The 23,253-nt window shown below is 42.2% G+C and overlaps 1 protein-coding gene across 2 annotated transcripts in view; it reads right to left on the bottom strand.

Annotated features, from left to right (window-relative positions):
• The window catches only part of LOC132825922 (collagen alpha-1(XXVII) chain-like), a 593,955-nt gene that overhangs the window by 260,960 nt on the left and 309,742 nt on the right, over nt 1-23,253 (bottom strand). For both annotated transcript variants that reach the window (XM_060841558.1, XM_060841557.1), the window contains exons 18-19: nt 15,822-15,875; nt 13,472-13,525 (exon numbers count right to left, since the gene is read on the bottom strand). In XM_060841558.1, the coding sequence (XP_060697541.1) occupies nt 13,472-13,525; nt 15,822-15,875 (108 nt within the window). The remainder of the gene's footprint in view (nt 1-13,471; nt 13,526-15,821; nt 15,876-23,253) is intronic.

The following is a 23,253-nucleotide window of genomic DNA, read 5'->3' as shown; positions in this document are numbered from 1 at the left end:
TGACTGTTGCGATCCTCTGCATCGTAACTAGATGTAACATATCCTCACATCATGTGGATGGAGAAACCGGATATGCGCATCTGACTAAACATTTGCGCGGCCAATAGAAAAGGGTTGCTGTGTTAGCTCCAAGTCACTTAAGTATAATGCTTGGAGACTAGCTCCAGTTCCAAATTAAAATCACTCCTCTGGCACAGCCTGGAGTTGCTGAAACCTCTTCCCCTCCACATGGATTCAGCTAATGCTGACTGGAGCAATACAGTTGACAGTGCTGTTAACAAATCACATGTGGGGCGAGACTGCATTCCTCTCTGAGTCACCGCAGTATTAAAAATATACATAAAAGATTGCCCAAATCTAAAAGACCTTTGAGCCACAAAGAGAAATGAAAAATTTAATACGGCTGCTTAGTCATATGTAATTTGAAAGCTTGGAAAGGCATTCTTCCAGCTATTACTTTGTAAGTTCACCAAGTGTGGAGCAAACACTGTTACACATATGGACACACTTGGACATATATGCTTCGATTTGGCAAACACACGGCTAATGTCTTGCAGCATTACTGAACATGACATCAGAGTCTGTAACAATCAAATGTCCAATTTCCAGGAACATCCTGCAACAGAATGACTGGACAAGGTGAAGCTGAAAATCCGAGCAACTATTTCTGCTCCATGAAACCGCTGATTTTCAAGCTGAATAATACATGTGCTCACAATCATTGTTCAAGATGTGAGGGGTTTCTATCAGAGGACTGTAATTATCCAATTTGTGCATATTATCACTTTGCTGGGATCTGGATGCATGACTTCTGTGTGAGCGGGTGTTACAGCTTATTGCATTACTCATGGGACACAGGTATCACTAGCTGGGCCAACGTCTATTGCCCACCCCCAATTGCCCTGAGAGAGATAGTGGTGAGTCTGCAAGTTGAACCAATACAGTGCTTGTAGTGTAGGTACATCCCAGTCTCACTAGGGAGTTCCAACGTTTTGAATCTGTTCATAAGAGAGTCCAAGCGGCCACAGTCTGGGGCAATGGACAGTGGCGCTACAGGCTCCAAATGTTCTTTCCATTATGGGGATGACAGGAATCTCACCCACTCCTACCATCTGCATATGGTGGAAGGATTTGCACTTTGATGATCGAACTGTCACGTCGTGTTATGTACATATCTTCTTGGAGTGGGACTTCGACTCGAGAGACAGGGACGTTACCCACTGTGTCACAAGAACTCCAATAGCCAGGGGCTGAGTGCTCCTATTTCCAATGTAAAACCTCTGTATATCATTAAAGTCCTCACAGTATGACCAAATCACAGGGCTCTCTTATTTTATAGAGAGAGAGAGAGAGAGAGAGAGAGAGAGAGAGAGACGGAAGGCTAGTGATGAGTTTAACCTGAGGGTCACCATGCCTCAGGCAAGGGCAAGACATCACCAAGGAGAATCATAGAACCCCTACAGTGTGGAAGCAGCCCATTCAGCTCATCAGGTCTACACTGATCTTCCACATCTAGACCTATCCCTGTAAACCCTGCATTTCCCACCTAGCCTGCACATCCCAGGACACCATGGGCCAATTTAGCATGGCCAATCCAGCCTAAACTGCACATCTGGCGTGCTCTGTCATGGTAACCCAGCTGGTGTGGGAACTGAATTCATGTTTTTGGTGTCACGCTGTATTGCAAACCAGCCGTCCAACCACCTAAGCTAACTGACCTATGCTTAGAACATAACATATTGAATATGAGAATGTTAAGTACATCAGAAACACAAAGAGTAGGCCATTTGGCCCTTCAAGCTTGCTCTACCCCTCCATGTGATCTTGGCTGATTTGATTGTGGCCTTAACTCCACTCTCAACTCCCTTGCAGATTAAAAAGCTGCCTAGCTATTGCCTTTTGGTTTGTGAATCTGGTTAATTGAAAACAATTGAATGCTCAGTAACCTGTTCAGTCAGTATTCTGCTTCTATGAATACAAATAAGAATATAAACGCAGTTGAAGAAAATCTTTCCATACTGAAAGAGTTAAACATCTCTGAATTATATTTGCAAGGGGGGGGGGGGGGGTGGTCAGATTTGGAGAAGGAAAGCTAACTTTCAAACAATGTGCTCAGAAAATAAATTATTTTCTGTTACGTCAGCCTGCCAACCAGATAGTTTTAATTAAAACTTATCAAGTCCTCTATCTCTCACACACGGGGGAATATTGTCATCTTGTATTAATTTTTATTGAACACTGGTGAAGAGTGGAATGGAGGAGCTGGATTGCTGTATCATTGCTAACTGAATCAGTGCCTTTATTAAATCGCATTATTCAGAGCAACAGACATAAAGAAACAGCTGCTACTAGTTCCAATCCAACATAAACATCAAACAGAATAATGCAGACCAAAAACTGACCTAAGTTTTATTCAGAGCGCAAAGATGTCAGCCCTTTATTATTCTATTATTATTCTCCATTGGCTCCCAGTCAGCAGTGTCTCGGTTTTGAAATTCTTATCCTTGTTTTCAAATCCCTTCATAGTCTCATCTTGCACCATCTGGGAAACCTCCTCCAATCTTAAAATTCTCCAAGATCCTTCAGTTCCGACAATTCCGCACCCCTCTTCTGCCCCCAATTTCTTTTGCTTCACCATCAGCTGCCTAAGCTCTGAAACTCCCACTCTGGGTTTCTCCCCTCATTTCTTTTGCAAAGTTGCTCCTTAAGACCTCTCGCTTTGACCAAATGTTTGGTCAGCATTTTTTCTTTACGCTTTTTATGGGATATGGTCATCTCTGCTAAGGTCAGCATTTGTTATGTCCCTAATTGCCCTTGAACTGTGTTTGGGGGCAGTTTACAGAAAATTAGGGAAGAGGACAGTGACTAGGGTTTCACTCAGTGGGTTAGCACGCTCATGGCACCAGGGACCTGGGTTCAATTCCAGCCACAGGCAACTGTCTTTGTGGAGTTTGCACATTCTCCCCCTGTCTGTGTGGGTTTCTTCTGGATGCTCCAGTTTCCTCCAACAGTCAAAGATGTGCAGCATAGGTGGATTGGCAATACTAAATTATCTATAGTGTGCAGGCTAGGTGAATTAGCCATGGAAAATGTGAAGTTATAGGAATAGGGTGTGGATCTGTGTCTGGACGGGATACTCTTCAGAGTGACAGTGCAGACTCAATTGGCCAAATGGCTTGTTTCTGCACTGTAGGAATTCTATGATTCTAATGTAGTTGAACAAATGACAATCGAGAGGGAGGAGGTAGTGAGTTTTGAGAAGATTTGTAGATCAGGTTGAGGTTCTAGATGTAGGTTTCCTCGCTGAGCTGGAAGGTTCACTTTCATATGTTTTGTCACCATACTAGGCAACATCTTTGGTGAGCCCCCGGATGAAGCACTGCTGGTGTTTCTTGCTTTCTATTTATATGTCCGGGTTTCCTTTGGTTGGTGATGTCATTTCCTGTAGTGACACCATTTCCTGTGGCGATGTAATTTCCTGTTTTTTTTCTCAGGGGGTGGTAAATGGGATCCAAGTCAATGTGTTTGTTGATAGAGTTCTGGTTGGAATGCCATGCTTCTAGGAATTCTCGTATGTGCCTCTGTTTGGCTTGTCCTAGGATGGATGTGTTGTCCCAGTCAAAGTGGTGTCCTTCCATATCTGTATGTAAGGATAATAGTGAGACAGGGTCATGTCGTCTTGTGGCGTGTTGATGTTCATGTATCCTGGTGGCTAGTTTTCTGCCTGTTTGTCCAATGTAATATTTATTACAGTTTTTGCAAGGTATTTTGTAGATGATGTTCATTTTGTTTGTTGTCTTTGTAGAGTTTTATGTGTTATCCAATTAGGTTATATGACCTTACTCATGAGAAGGAATCCCAGTTACTGTTGGTGAATACGGGATTTGGCTTTGCCCTCCCAGAGATGGCAAGAAGAGAAAAGAATGGAACACTCTGATCCTGGTATGATATTTTGTAAATGACATTAGTTTTGCTTGTTGTCTGTATTAGGGTCTTTCTAGTTCATTAGCTGCTGTTTTAGACTGTTGGTGAGTTTGTGTGCTACCATGATGCCAAGGGGTATGAGTAGTCTTGCAGTCATTTCTGAGATGTCTTTGATGTAGGGGAGAGTGGCTAGAGTTTCTGGATGAGTTTTGTCTGCTTTTTTTGAGTTTGTTGCTGAGAAATCGGCAGACTGTGTTCATTGAGTACTGATTTTTTTTTTAAATGCACTGTATAGGTGCATTTAATTCCTCTGCTCTGCGTAATTCCTCTGTGCTGCAGTATGTGTTGGCTCGTTGAAATAATGTTCTGATGCAGTTTTGTTTGTGGAAAGTGGTAGGAGGAATTAACAGGTTTAACATGAGATAAGTCCACAGACCCAGACTGCTGTTGGAGGCAAGGGTGGAGATTTCAGGTGCCCTCACATTCATTTCTAAAACCTCTCTAGCAAAGGAGAGGTGTCAGAGAACATGAGGACAACTGAACTGGTAACATTCTTCATGAAGTGTGGTAGCGATAAAGTAGGGAACGACAGACAACTGAACTGAACATCAGTGATAAGAAAACTTGTGGAGAAAGTCTGAGGGATAGAATTAATCTCCACTTGGAGAGGTAAGAGTTAATTAAGGATAGTCAGTATGGTTGTGTCAGGGAGATCATGTCAAACTGGTCTGTTGGTGTTTTCTAAGCAAGTGACTAGGTGCGTAGATAAGGGTAATGCATTGGATGTAGTCTATACGGACTTCAGTAAGACCTTTGAGAAAGTATCACATTGGACACTGATCAAGAAGGTGAGCCCGGAGGGTACAGGGCAATTTGGAAACTTTGATCCAAAGTTGTCTCAGTGGCAGGAGGCAGAGGGTGATGGTCAGAGATTGTTTTTGTGACGGTCCCTCATGGCATAGCTCAGGATTCAGATTTCTGCGAGATGTCTCACCATTGTTGCATATAATAGTGTTCTAGACATGAATGTACAAGGTATGCTCAGTACATTCACAGATGACTCAAGGAGGAAAGCCTTGGACCACAGCATGATTATAGATGGGCTGGACACTGGCGAATGGAAATTAACCCTGTAAAATGTTAGGTGATACATTGTGAGTCACTAAGAATTCAAGGGAGTACACGATGAATGGTAGGACCCTAAGAAGTACAGAGGATCAGGGGAACCTTGGTGTGCATGTCCACAACAGGATAGGTAGATAAAGTGATTAAGAAGGTGTTTGGAATACTTGTCTTTATTGTTCAAGACATGAAATACAAGAGCAGATAGCTTACAGTGGAGCTTGTTAGGCTACAGCTGAAGCACTGTGTGCTGTTCTGATCACCACACTGTAGGAAGGATGTGACTGCACTAGACAGGGTGCAGAGGAGATGCAGGAGCAAGTTACTGCAGATGCTGTAATCACAGCGGTGATCTCCAGCATCTTTTGCAGAGGGCATTTGCCAGGATGTTGTCAGCACTGTCTCCTAGTTTTAATCTCCCTCAAAAGAAGAAACATCCTTCTGGTATCCACCCCATCCAGTCCCCTCAGGATCATATTTATTTCAATAAGGTCACACCTCATTCTTCTAAACTCCAATGGATGTAAATGCAACCCATTTTCTTATAAAATAAGCCCTTCATCCCAGGAATGAGTTGAGTGAAAACCTTCCCTGAACTGCTTCTGAATAAGGAGACTAAAACTGTATTCCAGATACGGTTTCATCAATGACTTGTGCAACTACAATCAGACCTTCTTACTTTTGTATTCCATTCCCCTTGCAATAAATGATAACGTTCCATTTGCCTTCTAATCACTTGGCTGTACCTGCAGACCAACATTCTATGCACCTGGATGTCTCTGCTCTCCATTTATTAGTGTATGGCTTTTCTACTCTCCCCTCCAAAATGGACACGTTCACATTTCCCCTCTATGTTTTGTACATCACATCTGCAAAGTTCTGGTCCACTTACTTAACCTGTCTATATCTCTTTGTAGACACTCTAGCTCCTCCCTACATCCTTACCTATCTAGGTAGCAATTTTCCACAACACATTCCCGTTCCCTTGTGTAAACCAGACTGTGAACAGTTGAGCACCTAGTGGCACTGCACAGATTAAGTTGCTAATCTGAAGAGGACCTTTCCATCCCTACACTCTGCTTTCTGTTACCTGAACATTCCTTTATCGATGCTAATACATTACCCCCTGTACTGTGCACTCTTATTTGATGTGGCAACTGTTAATGTGGCACCTTTTGGAAATCTGAATACACCACATCTACCTGTTTCCCTCGATCCATCATGCATGCTAATCTGTTAAAAAAGAATCATTCTAATGTAATAAACATGATTTCCCTTTCACAAAACACTGTGATTCTGCCTCATTATACTGTGATTGTCTAAGTAATGGATTCTAGCCCCTTCCCTATGACAGATGTTCAAGTGGAATATGATGATGTATTCTGTTACTTAACATCAAAAGCAGTTGGTAGGAACAACTGATGAGAAGAAATTAGTTTAAGAAAGCACGATTAAACTGAACCTAGCTAGTCACGATGGGCATCAGTCAGAATACATCTAACATTAGGGAAGAACAAAGATAACGCAAAGTCTTTGAATGAGGATAACCAAACAATAAAACTAGGCATCAAGAAGATGAGATAAAAGATAAAACTACAGCCAACATTTGTCAGTGCTAGTTAGAAACGGCATAGATTAGAGAGAACGGGGCAGTTAAGAACAAGCACTGCCCTAATGTGGTTGTTCAAAAGGCAGTACATTTGGGCGTGTGGAGATGACAAACAGATGGTAAATAAATGGATTGGAAATTATACTTATCCACAGTCTACTAGAGAAGATTTGATTTCTAATTTAGCCAATGAGAAGGTGTTCGGTGAGATACATTTGTCACATATATATCTGCAATGAGGTGGTGATGGTCAGGTGGTATCATCACTCGACTATTTATCCAGAAATTCAGCTGATGATCTGGGGATGTGAACTTGACAGATAGTGGAACTTGAATTTAACAAAATAATAAAATCTGGAATTAAGAATCTACTGATGACCATGAAACCATTGCCCATTATTAGAAAAACTTATCTGGTTCTCTAATGTCCTTCAGAGAAGGAAATCTGAGATGGTCACCTGATCTGACTGACATGTATCTCCACAGCAATGTGGGTGACTCTTAGCTAGTCTCTGAAATGACGAAGCAAGCCATTCATTTCAAGGGCAGCTAGGGATGGGAAATAAATGTTGGCCAGCCAGAGACACCCACATATGAGTGAATAAAACAAAAATTAGAATTAGCTGGCAAGAGGAAGGAGCAGTGTCCTATTTATATTAGGAATGTATCATTATAGAAGATCACCATTGATTTATCCACTGCTCTTACAATGTTACAAGGCATCATGGATCAGATACCAAATGGGATGAAAGCAGTGTGTGGTTTCTTGGATAACATACTATTTAGAAATAAGACAGAGAATGGGCATATTGTGAGTTAGAACTGAGTCCAAGATCAAACTCAACAGTATGAACTCCAAGCCAAAACACACACTGTTTCTTTGTAGGGTCAAGTAAGATAGAGTCTCACAGTCTCCAAGGGCTGCTCTCCTGTTAGAGAGAGACAGCTGGAGGTGGCTTTAACCTGAAGGTCACCACAGGCAGTAGGACGCTTGTGGTGATGTCAACTAGTGCAGGAATTAAACTCCATGCTGTTAACATCACTCTGCATTGAAAACCAGCGGCCTGGCCAACTGAGCTAACCAATTCACTTCTATCGAGTCTAACATACTTGGGTCACCCAACAGGCAGCAGAGGTATCCACCAAAATCTAAGAGGGGTTGGAAATCCTTTTGAAATCGAAGGAAATGGAGAATGATGAGATAATCAAGGATTCTTCATTTGATTCTGAGGTCATCCCTACGTTAGCAAAGCCATTTGCTCGACTGCATCTGCTGCTTAAAGGTGGAACAGCTTGGAAGGGGTCTGTAGATTGTCAGGAAGCATTTCTTTGAAGAAGTGAAGAACATATGGGCGCGACCCTGCTTTCTCTCCACAGATGCTGCCAGACCTGCTGAGCCTTTCCAGCAATTTCTGTTTTTGTTTGTAATTGATTTTAACACCCAGTTCTCACTGGGGATGTTAGCTCCTGTAAGAAAGACAATGCAGAGAAGCCTGGAGCATATACTCTGTGTATGTCAATAGAAATGCAACTTTAATGCAAAATAAGCAATACTATCATCAGAGACGTCACATATTTTGGAAACTAGCATATTGAGCCCATGAGCCACTCATAATTGCACTGTACATTTCCAACCTCCTGACCCCCCTCCCCCAAAGCCTGTCCACCATCTACAAGGCACAAGTCAGGAGAATGCCTGGATGGGTGCAGCTCCAACAACACTCAAGCAGCTTGAAACCATCCAGGACAAAGCAGCCTGCTTGATTGGCACCACATCCCCAAACATCCACTCGCTCCACTACCAACGTTCTGTAGCAGTACTGTGTAATGTCTACAAGATGCACAACAGAAATTAGTCAAAGATCCTTAGGCAGAACCTTCCAAATCCAATCACTTCCATCTGGAAGGACAAAGGCAGCAGATACATGGGAACACCGCCCTCTGCCAGTTCCCCTCCAAGCCACTCATCATCCTGACTTGGAAATATATTGCTATTCCTTTACTGTCGCTGGATCAAAATCCTGGTATTCCCTCCCTAAGGGTCAATCCACATCAGATGGACTGCAGCGGTTCAAGAAGCCCACCTTCTCAAGGTGCAACTAGGGACAGGCAATAAATGCTGGGCCCAGCCAGCGATGCCCACATCCTACTAATGAATAAATAAAAACTGAGGAGCATTCTCTCAGTAGCAGCTCTAAGCCTTTTTCATCCCATTGTGAGCAGTCCCTTTAAAATAATTACTGTAGGAAACAACTGGACACTACAAAGAGGGTAAATGTGGAATTAACCAACCACACAACATAAACATGGTTGTTTCTATAGTAACTAAAGTGCGAGGCATTCAGGAAACAATTTTCCAATTTAAACACAGCACGAGATTCAAATCTTTTGCTCAGGGGTCAGATCCAGTCTCTCGCTCTCCCACTGTCCAGCTGAATTATAACAAAATGCAGGATGCACACAACAAAGAGGATTGGCATGATGGATTTTAAAATTACTTAGGAAAAAACTCATTACATCTGTTTTACATTCCATTCTTCAAATGCAAACAATGCTACACCCCGTAACTCTTCATCAGATCTGCTGCATTTTTAGAACTTGTCTTTGAGTCATTGAGATATTAGGATCTTACATTTGTTTGTGTAATTTGCAAAATTGTGTATATATCTGGTACCATTTCCCTTCTCCAAAGTTTAATGCTGTTTATTTTCATCATACTGCATGCTATAGATCTCACCATTTGTGTGTAGTTCTCTGTCCTAATACTCTGTTCACTCTGATCAACATTACACGGTGTAATTCTGTCATGGTTGCTGTTTGTGCTGAGTGTCGCATGCATTTATACACTTCCTGCTGTCAGGGCTAGCACAGTCTGCTCTTGGGTCTGCATTATTTGAACTGCTGTTGTGATGAATTATGTGTGGTCACAGTTGTTTACTTGAAGAAGAGCCATTGGACTGGAAGTGTCACCTCAGTTTCTCTCTCCGCAGATGCTGCCAGACCTGCTGCGCTTTTTAGATTAGATTCTCTATAGTGTGGAAACAGCCCCTTCGGCACAACAAGTCCACACCGACCCTCCAAAGAGTACCCCACTCAATCCCATTTCCCTCTGACTAATGCACCTAACACTATGGGCAATTTAGCATGGCCAATTCACCTGACCTCCAACAAGTTCTGTTTTTGTAAGAGTACAATGCTCTTTGGAAGGCCAGTGCTGACTCGATGGACCAAATGGCCTCTTTCCACACTGTAGAGATTCTATGAGATTACTGATCCACAGATAAAACTTGCAGCTATTTCCAGAAAGGTACAGGAAACAATCAATGGCAAACAAAACAAAAACAAAGATTTGCATTTAATTAGCACTTTTCACATTCAGCAAGCATGTCGAAGAGCTATGGAGGTACACTCTCTGAAGTGTGGTCAATGTAGTAATGACAAGAAACATGACAACCCATTTGTGCACAGCAACATCCACACACAATGATGTGACAACGACCAGCTAACTTAGTGGAAGGACAAATATCAGCCAAAATACTGGAGAAAATCGTCCTGCTCTTCTTCAAATCCATGGGATCTTTCATTCTTATCCCAGAAGACAGATAGGACCTAGAATTAACATCTCATCTGAAAGATGGAACCTTTAATGGTGCAGTGCTCCCTCTCTACTGCACTGGAGTAACCTCCTAGACATCTGTACTCCAGGTCTTGGTTAAGAACCTTGCAATACAGTGGCGTGTATGCTACTCACTGAGCCAGAGCTATTACTATAATGGTTAGAATATGACTAGAATGTACGCGGAGGAAGTGGTGCTGTTTCGATGTATGATCAGATACTATCTCCAGTAACTGCCCTCAGCACTGGGCAGCTCAGGAAGGATGTGCTGGCTTTGGGCAGGAATTAACCGGGACTTGGAGGGTTAAGTTGTACAGATAGGTTGGGCCTGGGAGTTGAAGGTCAAGGGTTAATCCGATCGAGTGTCCAAAATGGCAAAGAGATTGAAGAGGACAGAATGAAGGAAGTTATCAGTTTTTTTGGGCAAAGAGGGCGGGGTGGTGAAAAATGAAGAGTCAGAATCTTAACTTAGAGCCAGGCTGTTTGTCAACTTTGCTGAAAATGTGTTGCTGGAAAAGTGCAGCAGGTCAGGCAGCATCCAAGGAACAGGAGATTCGACGTTTCGGGCATAAGCCCTTCATCAGGTATCCTTATGAAGGGTTTATGCCGCAACGTCGAATCTCCTGTTCCTTGGATGCTGCCTGACCTGCTGCGCTTTTCCAGCAACACATTTTCAGCTCTGATACTCCAGCATCTGCAGACCTCACTTTCTCCTGTTTGTCAACTTTTGCTGAGTGAATGCACTAAGCACGTTCTCACACATAGCGCAGAAGAACTTTGCAGTCTGGCTTGGCCTTTGGGCCACAGTTGTTCTGGCAACTGAACAAAAGCTAAATATTGCCGATGCTGGGAATCTGAAACAAACACAGGGAATGCTGGAGAAACACAGCAGGTCTAGCAGCAGCTGTGGAAGTCATGATGTGGAGGTGACAGGGTTGGACTGGAGAGGACAAGGTCAGAAGTCACATGGCACCAGATTATAGTCCAACAGATTTATTTGAAATCACAAGCTTTCAGAGCAATGCCCCTTTATCAGGTGAAGTGGTTTGTCCAGCGATGGGAAGGAGCAGCGCTCTGAAAGCTTGTGATTTCAAATAAACCTGTTGGACTATAACCTGGTGTTGTGCGACTTCTGACAGCATCTGTGGAGACAGAGACAGATAAATTAAAATTTCGAATCTTCAGACCAGATGCTGCCACACCCTGCTGAGTTTCTTCAGCATCTTTGGGGTGTGTCTCATCAACAGAAACTCCCCAAGGCCACAATGAGTAGAGTTTTGATTGGGAAGTATGACCAAGCATTTGAAACAAAAAGACAGGTAAATGTAATTGATGTACAGATCCACTGTGATCTTACTGAACAAAATGAAAGGCCTCCTCGTATTGCCAAAATCTATTCAACACCAATTCATCTTGCCATGAATTACGACTTTAATGGATTTTTTTTATCCAGGAAAATGGGGCATTTGAACTATTTTTCACGTTTTGTCATTTCAACAGATGAACATAGTCCAGTAGGGGGAGCAGCTGCCTGAGATCACACCGCAAACCAAACACCATCCCTCGCTTACTGGTCTGACAATTTCAGGTGATACATCCTCACACTCATTATCATTTCAACTGAAATTCTTTCTCATTTCAATTTTCTCTACCTTTCACCTCCACAAGTTCCGATCTTTAAAGTGATGTGCAAACAACGCAAGGGTGATGTGAGAAATAACTCACTCAGCAAGTAGTCAGGGTGTGGAATGCACTGCCTGGAAATGTGGGGGATGGCAGGTTCAACTGAGGCATTCCAGAGTGGATGATTATTTGGATGGAAATCGTGCATCAGGGTATGGGGAAAAGGTAGGAGATTGGCACGAGGTAATGGTTTGAAGAGCTAGTACAGATTCAACTGGCTGAATGAGCTGCTGCTGTACTGTAACATTCTGTGATCTGGAGAAAGTGGACATACAGGCCAAGGACAGAGGAGTTGGATCAGGCTCCAGTGAATAACACCTGGCACCAAATGCCAGCCTGCCAAGCTGGACTATCAACAGCTCGCAGTAGCATTACTAACACCCCAGCATTAACCTGCTGGTAGGGGATCACTTGATCAGAAGCTGAACTATGTGTTTTGGTGATTACAAACCAGATTTGAAATGGGTTTAAATCCTGCTGTGGCGAATGGTTGAAGTTTGCATTCAACATTTGAAAAATCTGGAATTAAAAGTTAATGGTAAATATGATTGTCACACACACACACACACACACAAAAACTAACCTGGTTCATTAAGAAAAACATGGAGAGCAGATGGTCATGCTGTATTATTCAATATGACCATGGCTGATCATCCAACTCTGACCCCTGTTCCTGTTTTCTTCCCATATCCCTTGACCCCTTTAGCCCTAAGAACTCTATCTCACACCTTCATGAAAATATTCAATGTTTCAGCCTCAACCATTTTCTGTGGCAGACAATTCCATATACTCCTCACTCTCTGGGTAGTGTCCTTTAAGGACAGCAAATTTCTCTCGCTAAAGGACATTAGAAAACCATTTTTTTGCAACAGTTCTGGTCACTGTAGATTTTTTTAAATTGAATTCAAATTTTACCACCTGCCCTGGTGGGATTTGAACTCATGCACCCTCAAGCATTAGCCTGGAGCTCAGGATTATTTCTCCAGAAGCATCATCAAAGACAACCTTAGCTATGGACAATAATAATAAAATACTGCAAATGGTGGAAATATGAAACAAACAGAGGAAGTCAGAGAAACTCAGCAGGTCTGGCAGCATCTATGGAGCGAGAAGTGGAGTTTCACATTTCGAGTCCAGTGTAACTTGTTCTGAAGGACATTCTTATCAGACTCAAAATATTAACTCTATTTCTCCACAAATCCTACCAGACCTGTTGTGTTTATTCAGCACATGCCCTGTGTTTGTTTTATATGTGAGCACTTGTCTCCAGCTTCACATTTCAGGACAATTTTGAAAATGCTACTTTATCTTACATGCCACATGACACTTATTTCATCATTTTTAATATTGTAGGTTTTACACTCGCACTTTAGAAGCTACAAAAACATTGCTTGTAGAAAAAGGCATTTCAAACAGAATATCAGAAAGACTAAACCTGAAAGAATTTGGTTTCTGTTTCACATTCAGTGTTTGCTCAGTTTAAATCTCAACGGTTAATGAAACAACCTCAATCTTACCTCAAGACCAGGAGGTCCTGGTATTCCAACTGGACCTTTTTCACCAATTTTGCCCTAAAAATATAAATAACAATCATTCATAAGTGTGAAGCAAAACATCCTTGCTTTACTACCCGATGCCTTTATTTACGAAGTCAAGCAGCCAAATGCTTTCCGTTTTGAAGAAGGATCACTGAACCCGAAATGTTAACTTTGAGTTCTCTCCACGGACCTGCTGAGATTTTTCAACAATTTATGTATTTGTGTGAGCCATTTGCTTTATCAACTTAACTCTAATCCTTCAAAGGATGTGTATGTGGGCCCTCAGGTATACCTGTCACTGTAAAATGTTTAAAGTTGTACCAAACACTCTGTACTTTTTATCTTTTATCTTCAGAACGCATTGCTTCACAAATTTCATGAATCACGCGTCCCAATTTCACTGGACTATCTATGGTCCTCGACACATCTCTAATCATCACAGTTTACTACATTTCCAAGTTTTATATCATCTGCAAAATTTGAAATTTTAGCCTAACAACTCCCTACACAACCAGCTGCCCCCACAACCAGCTCACTAATTGAAAGGAAAGTCACCATTGGGTTACTCTCTCAGAGAGACAGAGATGACTGGTGGTGGTTTAACCTGAGGGTCACCATGCCTCAGGCGAAGGGTGAGGTTAGGAAGGAGAGTCTTTCATGGTAACTTCATGACCCAAAGACATGGGATTATTGAATCTTTTTAAGGCGGGGGAGAAAGCTTCGCAACCAGAAAAGGAATCAACCCCAGGCTGGAAAGTGTGGTGTGAGTCACTCTCGTCTTACCAGACCATTTGGCTGCTCTCTAATTACAGAGAGAGAGAGAGAAGGAGAGTGAGAGAGGCGCCTGGTGGTGAGTTAACCTGAAGGCCACCGTACCTCAGACAAGGGGAGAGAGGTTGAAAAGGTGAGTCCTTCAGGGTAACCTCAGCCAGTGATGGGAATTGAACCCACGCTGTTGGCATCATACTGCTTCACCAACCAGCTATCCAGCCACAGTGTCCAGGGATGTGCAGGCTAGGTGGATACACCATGCAAAATGCAGGCATAAGGTAGGGGAATGCTCTTCAGAGGTCAGTGTGGATTCAACAGGCCGAATGGCCCGCTTCCACACTGTAGGGATGGGATGTGGTTGACGAGTGCTGTTTTTCAAAGATGCGCCAGTGAGGAGAAAGAAGGAATAACCAGCGAGACTGAGGATAAGGTTATAGTCCAACAGGTTTCTTTGAAAGTACATGCTTCCGAAGCGCTGCTCTTTCATTAGATATTGGTGGGCAGGATCATAGGAGACAGAATTCATAGCAAAACATCAGTGTCATACAACTGATGCAATATATTGAACAAACCTAGATTGCAGTTAAGTCTTTCATCCTTTAGAACAGGTTGCAGGTTTGATTAATTAATAAGTAAATCCCAGAACTTCTTTCAAGTCACGTCTCTGAGATAACTTAAGGCTTTATGTAAAAAGATGACATCTCAGCTTAGATAGTGCGTTAAAGTTGTGAGGTTAGAGTTAATCTTCAATCAGACTGGTTCTATTTCCAAAGTAGGAATTTATAAATTGCTACATGGGTTGACTGCCTACAGATTGTGTACTTTTTGAACAAAATAGAATGCATCTGCAAATACAACTCTGCAAATTCGAATTGACCCCATAGACTTCCATGTATGTGTGCATGCATGCCATTCTATCTTGTTCAAAAAGCACACAATCTGTAGGCAGCCAATCCATGTAACATCTTATAAATTCCGACTTTGGAAATAGAACCAGTCTGATTCAAGATTGAAATACAGACAGACTCTAACCTCACACTTTTAACACACTATCTAAGCTGAGATGTCATCTTTTTCCATAAAATCTTAAATTATTGTGGGAATGTGATTTGAAGGAAGTTCTGGGATTTACATATTAATAAATCAAAACCCGCAACCTGTTCTAAAGGATGAAAGACTTGACAGCAATCTAGGTTTGTTCAAAAAAATCACATCAGTTGTATGACACTATGATCTTTTGCTATAAATTCTGTGTCCTATGATCCTGCCCCACCAGTACCTGGCGACGGAGCAGTGCTCTGAAAACTCGTACTTCCAAATACACCTGTTGACCTGTAACCTGGTGTTGTGGGATTTTTAACTTGGTCCACCCCAGTCCAACACCGGCACCTCCACATCACTGAAGGATGAGACAGACCACTCCAAACCCCCTTGGATACTTCAGGATGGAGCTCCAGAAACACCAGGTTGCTCATTCCCAAATGGGACTTCCTTTTCGTTTTACTGGTTTTCCCCTCTGAGGGTGTATTATAAGAATGAAAAACGTTAAGAGACTCACAGTGATTCCAGGTTTTCCCCTCATTCCAGGCATTCCCTGGATCCCTGGGTTGCCCTGTGGTGACACAACAGCAGTTTAAGCCAAGTCAGCAGCAGGTTTGCTTATGCAAAATAATACAATTGCTATTAATTACTTAAGCTATCAATCATAGCACTCTGGTCAATGCACATTATGTTCACAAAGCAACTTTCAAAAAACAGACATGAATTTAGTGTGGCTGCAATTTGCAACCAGAAAGGAATTTGATCCAAAGAAATATATTTGGAAAGTGAGTCTCACATTAGACAGAACAAAAAAACCCAAACACAATCGTCAAACAAGAGTGAAGACTCCAAATGATGTCTGGCATTACATCGACCCATACTCCACAAAGGGCCCAACCGACAGACAATTGGTCATGTGTAGCTTAAGGGTAACCTCTCCACAAGCAGGGAGTAGGATGAGATGAAGAGACAGAACTACCAGTCAGTGCAGGGATGGAATCCGCACAGTTAGCTTTACGCTACATCACTCCCTAACCAACTCAGCCAGCTGACACTCTAAGCAGTGAAAGAAGAAGCAGGACAATACACAAAAAAAACTTTTACTTCAGCGATGCCTTTGAAAAGGAACTAAAACAGCACGTATACTGATATTATTAAACTGGCCTCATTGCCAGAGCCGAGGATTGGAGGGATGTTCAGGTCTGGTGGGGAAGGGGCTTTTATTTTGTTCATTCACAAGATGAGGACATCAGTGGCTGGGCTTCCATTGCAATTTACAGAGAAAATAGGAGAAGTGGGAGGCCATTCAGCCCTTGCAGACTGCCCTGCTATGGAATATGATCATTGCTGATCACTGAACTGCATCCCCGCCCCTGTTTTTTTCCCCATACTTCTTGATCCCTTTAACCCTAAGAACTAGATCCAAATCCTTCATTAAAGTAAGGAGACAAATCTGCACAGAACTCCTGATCTGATTTCATTTCTAAAACAAAACTCATTCACAGGATATGGGCATCCCTGGCTGGGTCAGCATTTATTGCCTGTCCCTAATTGCCCCAAAGGCAGTTAAGAATCAACCACATTGCTGTGAGTCTGGAGTCACATGCAGGCCAGATGAGTTTTTTCAAACAGTTGGCAATGGATTCACAATCGTCATTAGACTCTTAATTCCTGATTTTTATCAGATTCAAATTTCACCATCTGCCATGGGGGGATATGAACCCCAGTCCCCAGAGTCTCTGGATTAACAGTCTAGCAATAACACCACTAGGCCATCACCTCCCCAGCTTGCATGAGGGGATGTCCATTAATGTAGCAACACACTCATAATGGAATGAGATGGAGCGAGTGGCCTTTGTTTGCTTTGAGTTTATTGTTCGGGAGGTAATTGAACCATTTTGTTTTCGGGCTCCTGACTATATGCTTCAACCACACCAGAGCGATTCCTATGTGTATTCCGCAGACCCAGTCTCTGAACAGACTAACATCTTCATGGCATATTTCAAAGGCATGATTTGAGCTTCTCTGGGAACAGCTGCCTGTACTCTTTGAAAAGACATCGTGAGCTAGGTTCATTGATCTTAAAAAAAACAAGGCAGACTTTGGGTTATGAGGTGACAGCACCATAGCAGTAATAGACTTAGTCAAGTGACAGAACTGAAGCACATTATCACTTCATTAAATGATGCTCAGTCCAACTGCCTCTCCTTTTAAACCAAACTAAAAATATCTTGGGTTTTGCAAAACAATACAGTTGAAAGGTTCATGGACCAGATTTCTGACTACAACGAATAAACTTTCAACTCATTATCACAGAAAACATTAATTATATCTGGCAGCAGTTCTGGAACAATTTCAAGAGTAGATCTTCCCATTAACAATGGCCCAGGTCTGAAAATATATTTAACAATCTACATTCAATGTTTTTCATGTTTAAGGGCTCATTTTAATCTCGTCTGGAAAGATTTCCCAGAGCAGGGATGCATATGGCAACTTCAAGGTGGACGTCCTCCATAATCTTTTAGTCTTTAGCTGCGTAAGGTTTCTTGCAGCAATGAAATTAAAATATGCTGTGAATGTCTTCTGGTATTTCTTCTTCTCTTCCAGGGATATTCTGATTTTTCAAAGTGATTTTTCAACAGATTAAGAACAGCTTCTTTCCTGCTGTTATCAGACTTATGAACAGATCTTTCATATATTAGAGTTGATCTTTCTCTGCACCTACTCTGTAGCTGTAACACTACTCTGGATTCTGATCTTCCACCCTGATGTACGTACGCAAGGTATGATTTGTCTGGTTAGCATGTAATACTTTTCACTGTATCTCGATATATGTAAACACTAATAAATTAATTCAAATCAAGTTGACTCCTGCTGATTTTTGTCCTGTAACACTAGCTTTACATTGGTGAATCAACTGTTGTACAGATAGTACCCGGGTTACAAACAGATTCTATTCCTGAATACATTGATAAATCAATTTGCACACAGTTCAGAACACAATTGAGTATAATATTAAATAGCTATTTGTAAGAATGAGCAAATGTCTGATATCAGATCTTTAAAATTAATATTAACATGGGACCTCATTCTGAAGTCTGTAAACTGTAAACTGTAAATCGGGGACTCCTGTATCTTTTGACTTTAATCTCTTTTGAAACTGAATTATTGTCAGCTTCTTGCTATATAATGGAATCCTTTTAAAAAAAGGAAAAGCATGAAATTAAACCATCCAACAAAATTTCCGTAGCAAATACATTCAGGAAAAAGCAAAAAAAAAGCACACTCTCAGCAAAAGAATCCCTCATGATAGAATCACATCTCTTCTAGGAACAGTTAGGTCCAAAGAGTGCTTTCATATTTCCTGCAGCATCACAAAGAACTAAGGAAAGAATTCCTCAAAGATTGACAGGGTTGTGGCTGATTTTCAGTAACTTTTAAAAAAATTCATTCATGGAATGAAAGTGTTGCTGGCTAGGTCACCTAATTTCCTAGCACATCCCTAATTTCCCAAACGGCAATCAAAAGTCACTGACGTTGCTGTGGCTCTGGAAACTCATGCAGGCCAGCCAGGTAAGGATGGTAGTTTTCTTTCCTCAAGGACATTTGTGAACCACATGGGCTTTTCCCAACAATTGGTCATCATTAGATTGTTAATTCCAGATTCTTACGAATTCAAATTCCACCATCTGCTGTGGCAGGATTTGAACCCAGGTCCCCAGGAAAGCAGAGTTGAGGATTATCAGGTTAGCCATGATCACAGCAAATGGCAGAGCAGACTCAATAAACTGATTGGCCTATGACTGCTTCTATGATCTTATAGAGACAAAAAAATTGCAGATGCTGGAATCCAAGATAGTCAAGCAGGAGGCTGGAAGAACACAGCAAACCAGGCAGCATCAGAAGGTGGAGAAGTCCACGTTTCGGGTGTAATCCTTCTTCAGTCCTGAAAAAGGGCTATACCGGAAATGTTGATTTTTTCCACTTCTTATAGATAATTTTTTATTGACCACAGGTTTTGCTAAGTCTTCTGTCCTCTTCAATATGCCCTTGAGCAGATTCTGAAATGGTTGTGGTTCAGGGTTTACTTTTACACGGTCGATCTGCCGGTTCAGGACTTTGGGTGTATAACTTCGGTGGCCTCCAACTCACACATGGCAGGAGAGGAGAGGAACCAAGATCCTGGCTGATGCGCAGCAGAAGGAAGGGGAGCCAAGGAGTGGGAATGAACCATTTGCCAAACACCAACCGGATAAAAGTTCATGCTAATTAAACAGAAATCCAAGATGGTGTTGGGAAAATGGCAACGCTTTGTGAGAAGCATGCAAAGTAATACTTTTAACTGTATTTCAGTACATGTGACAATAAATCTAATCGAATCGAATTGAACCAAATCTAATCTAATCCAACCTAATCTAATCAATAAAGTCTAACCTAATCCAATTGAATCTGATCCATCTAATCTAAACATTTTATTGCCACAAGAACAGGAGAGAGGCTGGATACAAGGGGAAAGCGATACCCACATGTGACTCCTGGCTCACAGCAATGTGGTTTCTCATTGGGCAAATAAAGATGGGCAATAAATGCTGGCCTAGTCAGGTCCTCTGAATGAATAACAAAGACTCCACAATTCCTGATCCCTCAAAGTTTTTCCACAATCTAAAAGGTTCCCAGAATACAACCATACGACTCAGCCAGATGTGTGTGAACTTTCAGCCACTAGACTTCAAATGATCCCTTTCAGGGCTGCTGTGTGGGCAATCTACACAGGATGCACTGCAGCAAGTTCTGAGGAAGAGTCATAGAAACAAAAATAGAAATGTCGAAGATAGGAGGAGGCTCCTGGGCCTTTTGACCCTGCTCTGCCATTCATCATGATATGGCTGATCGTCCAATTCAATAGCCTAATCCTGCTTTCTCCCCATAACCTTTGATCCCAGTCGCACCAAGTGCTATACCTAGCCGCCTCTTGAATACATTCAATGTTTTGGCATCAATGACTTCTTGTGATAATGAATTCCACAAGCTCCCCACTCTTTGGGTGAAGAAATGTCTCCTCATCTTCGTCCTAAATGGTCCATCCTGAATCCTCAGACTGTGACCCCTGGTTCTGGACATACCCACCATCGGGAACATCTACCCTATCTGGTACTGTTAGAATGTTATAAGTCTCTATAAGATCCCCCCCCCCCTTCAATAAGCTGAACTCCAGCAAAAACATTAACTATATTTCTGTCTCCACAGATGCTGTCAAACGTGCTGAGTTTCTCCTGCACTTCTAGAACTGCAGTTCACCAAGATTCCTTCACCAACCCTTTCAACCTCAGGAGGGACAATATCGGGTGAATAAATCCACTTTCCATTTTCTGTTGAAACCAGTTAACATCCTCCATTGGACATCAATCCTACATTGCCACTGACCCAGTTCCTCAGATTTTGCTGCCTAATACTGTTTTGGGACACCATTACGATAATTGCTTCAGCAGTTCAAAGGGTAACTTTTGCAAGATGATTAAAAGCGGGAAATAAAAATGGCCACCAACAGAGATATCCCAAGACCAAAGAAAATGTAAATTGGGATGGCTCGTGACTTTGTTCAATGTATACATATTATGCCTCCCTTATCCAGCAATCTCCATGTATCATTCCCTATCTTAATTCCTCATTCCTCAATCTTAAAGTTCATGCTAAAATGTTCAATGGGATTTACCACTGGTTACAGATCAGGCTTACTTAGTAGTATATTAGAATCCCTACAGTGCAGGGAGAGGCAATTTGGCCAATCAAGTTTGCACTGACTATCCAAACAGCAACCCACCCCATCCCTATAACACCATATTCATCATGGCTAACCCACCTAGCCTACACATCTCCAGACAATATGGGCAATTTAAACATGGCCAATCCACCCAACCTACAAATCTTTGGACCGTGGGAGGAATCCTCCACAGGCATGGGGAGAATGTGCAAACTTCACACAATCACCCAAGGGTGGAATCGAACATGGGTACCTGGCGTGAGCCACCCTGGCTGTTTAGATCCCCTTCTCCCTATCTCTCACACAACTCCACGTATTTCCAAAGAGTCTCCTTGAAGTTATTGCTTCTCAGCAGCAACAGGGAACATACTGGACGCCCGTATCACTATTGGGAATGTCACGGGCTGGGAGCCTAGGGGCTGTGTTGAATTCATGACCCCCCAGTCACCACCGTACTCTCTGCTGACAGAAACCTGGCTAAAGCTGCTGGATGATGTAGCTCCAATCTGTACAAAACAAATTCTGATGATTTGGTAGTCTAATCGAGGCGCAAAATGTCCTGATGATCCTCTTTCAATAATTTTAGATTCTGGTGCAACCTACAAAAGCCTACTCCATCAAACCCACATTTCTGACCGAAGTCTTCTTGCCTATTTTAAATCATCAGTGGGTTGGGATTTAACGATTAGCTAAGATACTACATTCAGCAGGTGGACTAGTTTTACTGCACATTAGAAGTGTCCACATATCATATTGATACCTGGACCCCTGAAGATTAAATTACAAAGGGAGGTGACATAAATTTGCCAGGAATTGAGATGGTTAAGGAGCAACTTGATTGGAGTTTTCAAAATATTAAGTGGAACAGGTTAGGCAGTTTCCATGAATTGTGGAGTCTCAGAGAAAGAGGCATACTCTAAAAATTCCAGCCAGCCGTCTAGAGAGTGAAGTTAGGAAACACAAAGTATAATAGACACTTGGAATGAATTTTCAGAATAGATTAATTGGTGCTCAATTGATTGTTAATTGTAAAGCAATGATTAAAAGATTTAAGTCAAAGTTATTAAGGGATATCGAGAAAATGCAAGTGTATGGAGCTTGGACATGGATCAACCAAAGGTAAAGTTTCCCTAGTCCCAGAGGGCTGCGCTCTCATTACAGAGAGGCTACTGGTGGTGAGTTGAATCTGAGGGTTACCATGCTTCAGGCGAGGGGAGGAGTTGTGAAGGCAGGACCTTCATGGTGACTGCAGTGCGTGTGTGACCTGTTGATATCACAAGCCAGCTGTCCAGCTAACTGATCTAACCAACTCCCAGACTGCCCATGGTTGTACTGAGCAGATTCAAAGTGCTAATTTGCCTCCTTCATTCCAACACTCCTCTTCTCCTTTTCCCTCAATGTCATGAAGGTCTTGTCTTGATTGTTCATAGTTTCTGAGGGATGGGCAGGGACTTGCTACTGATGAAGTTGATATGATCTGGTTCCCTTAGGGTAAAACACCATTGTCACTGTGATAATTGCCTTCGTGCTACCCTACATGTTAGCCTTTGTAACATCCATCACAAAGACTGGGTTCTTGTTGGGACAGATATCTTGAAGTTTATTAATAGCATTAAATATGTTTACTCTGGGTTCAACGTTTATGTTACTATTATATTGTATACATAACTAACCAATGAACTGAACTGACTAAGAATATGATGGAGACTTTTCTTATTGGAGTATCTGGGGCAGCATGGTGGCTCAGTGATTTGCACTGCTGCCTCACATCACCAGGGTCCCAGATTCGATTCCGGCCTTGGATGACTGCCTGTGTGGAGTTTGCATATTCTCCCTGTGTCTGCGTGGGTTTCCTCCCACAATCACAAAGATGTGCAGATCAGGTGAATTGGCCATGCTAAAGTGCCCATAGGTTAGGTGCATTAGTCGGACGGAAAAGGGTCTGGGTGGGTTACTCTTCGGAGGGTCGGTGTGGACTTGTTGGGCCGAAGGGCCTGTTTCCATATTGTAGGTAATCACATCACATGCTGTGATGTCAGCTGGCTGTTGGGAACATATCTTGATGTTCTGCGGTTAGTGCAATAATGCATCAGAAGAGAAGCTCACCACTTCTCAACAGGACAGTTGGCTCCATTTTCATGTTGTTTTCAAAGCTTTTAACAAAAGTTAAATATTTATTGTCCAGTGA

Source organism: Hemiscyllium ocellatum, chromosome 21 (genome assembly GCF_020745735.1).
Source record: "Hemiscyllium ocellatum isolate sHemOce1 chromosome 21, sHemOce1.pat.X.cur, whole genome shotgun sequence".
Classification (NCBI taxonomy): domain Eukaryota; kingdom Metazoa; phylum Chordata; class Chondrichthyes; order Orectolobiformes; family Hemiscylliidae; genus Hemiscyllium; species Hemiscyllium ocellatum.
This window is presented reverse-complemented; position numbering and strand designations above follow the sequence as displayed.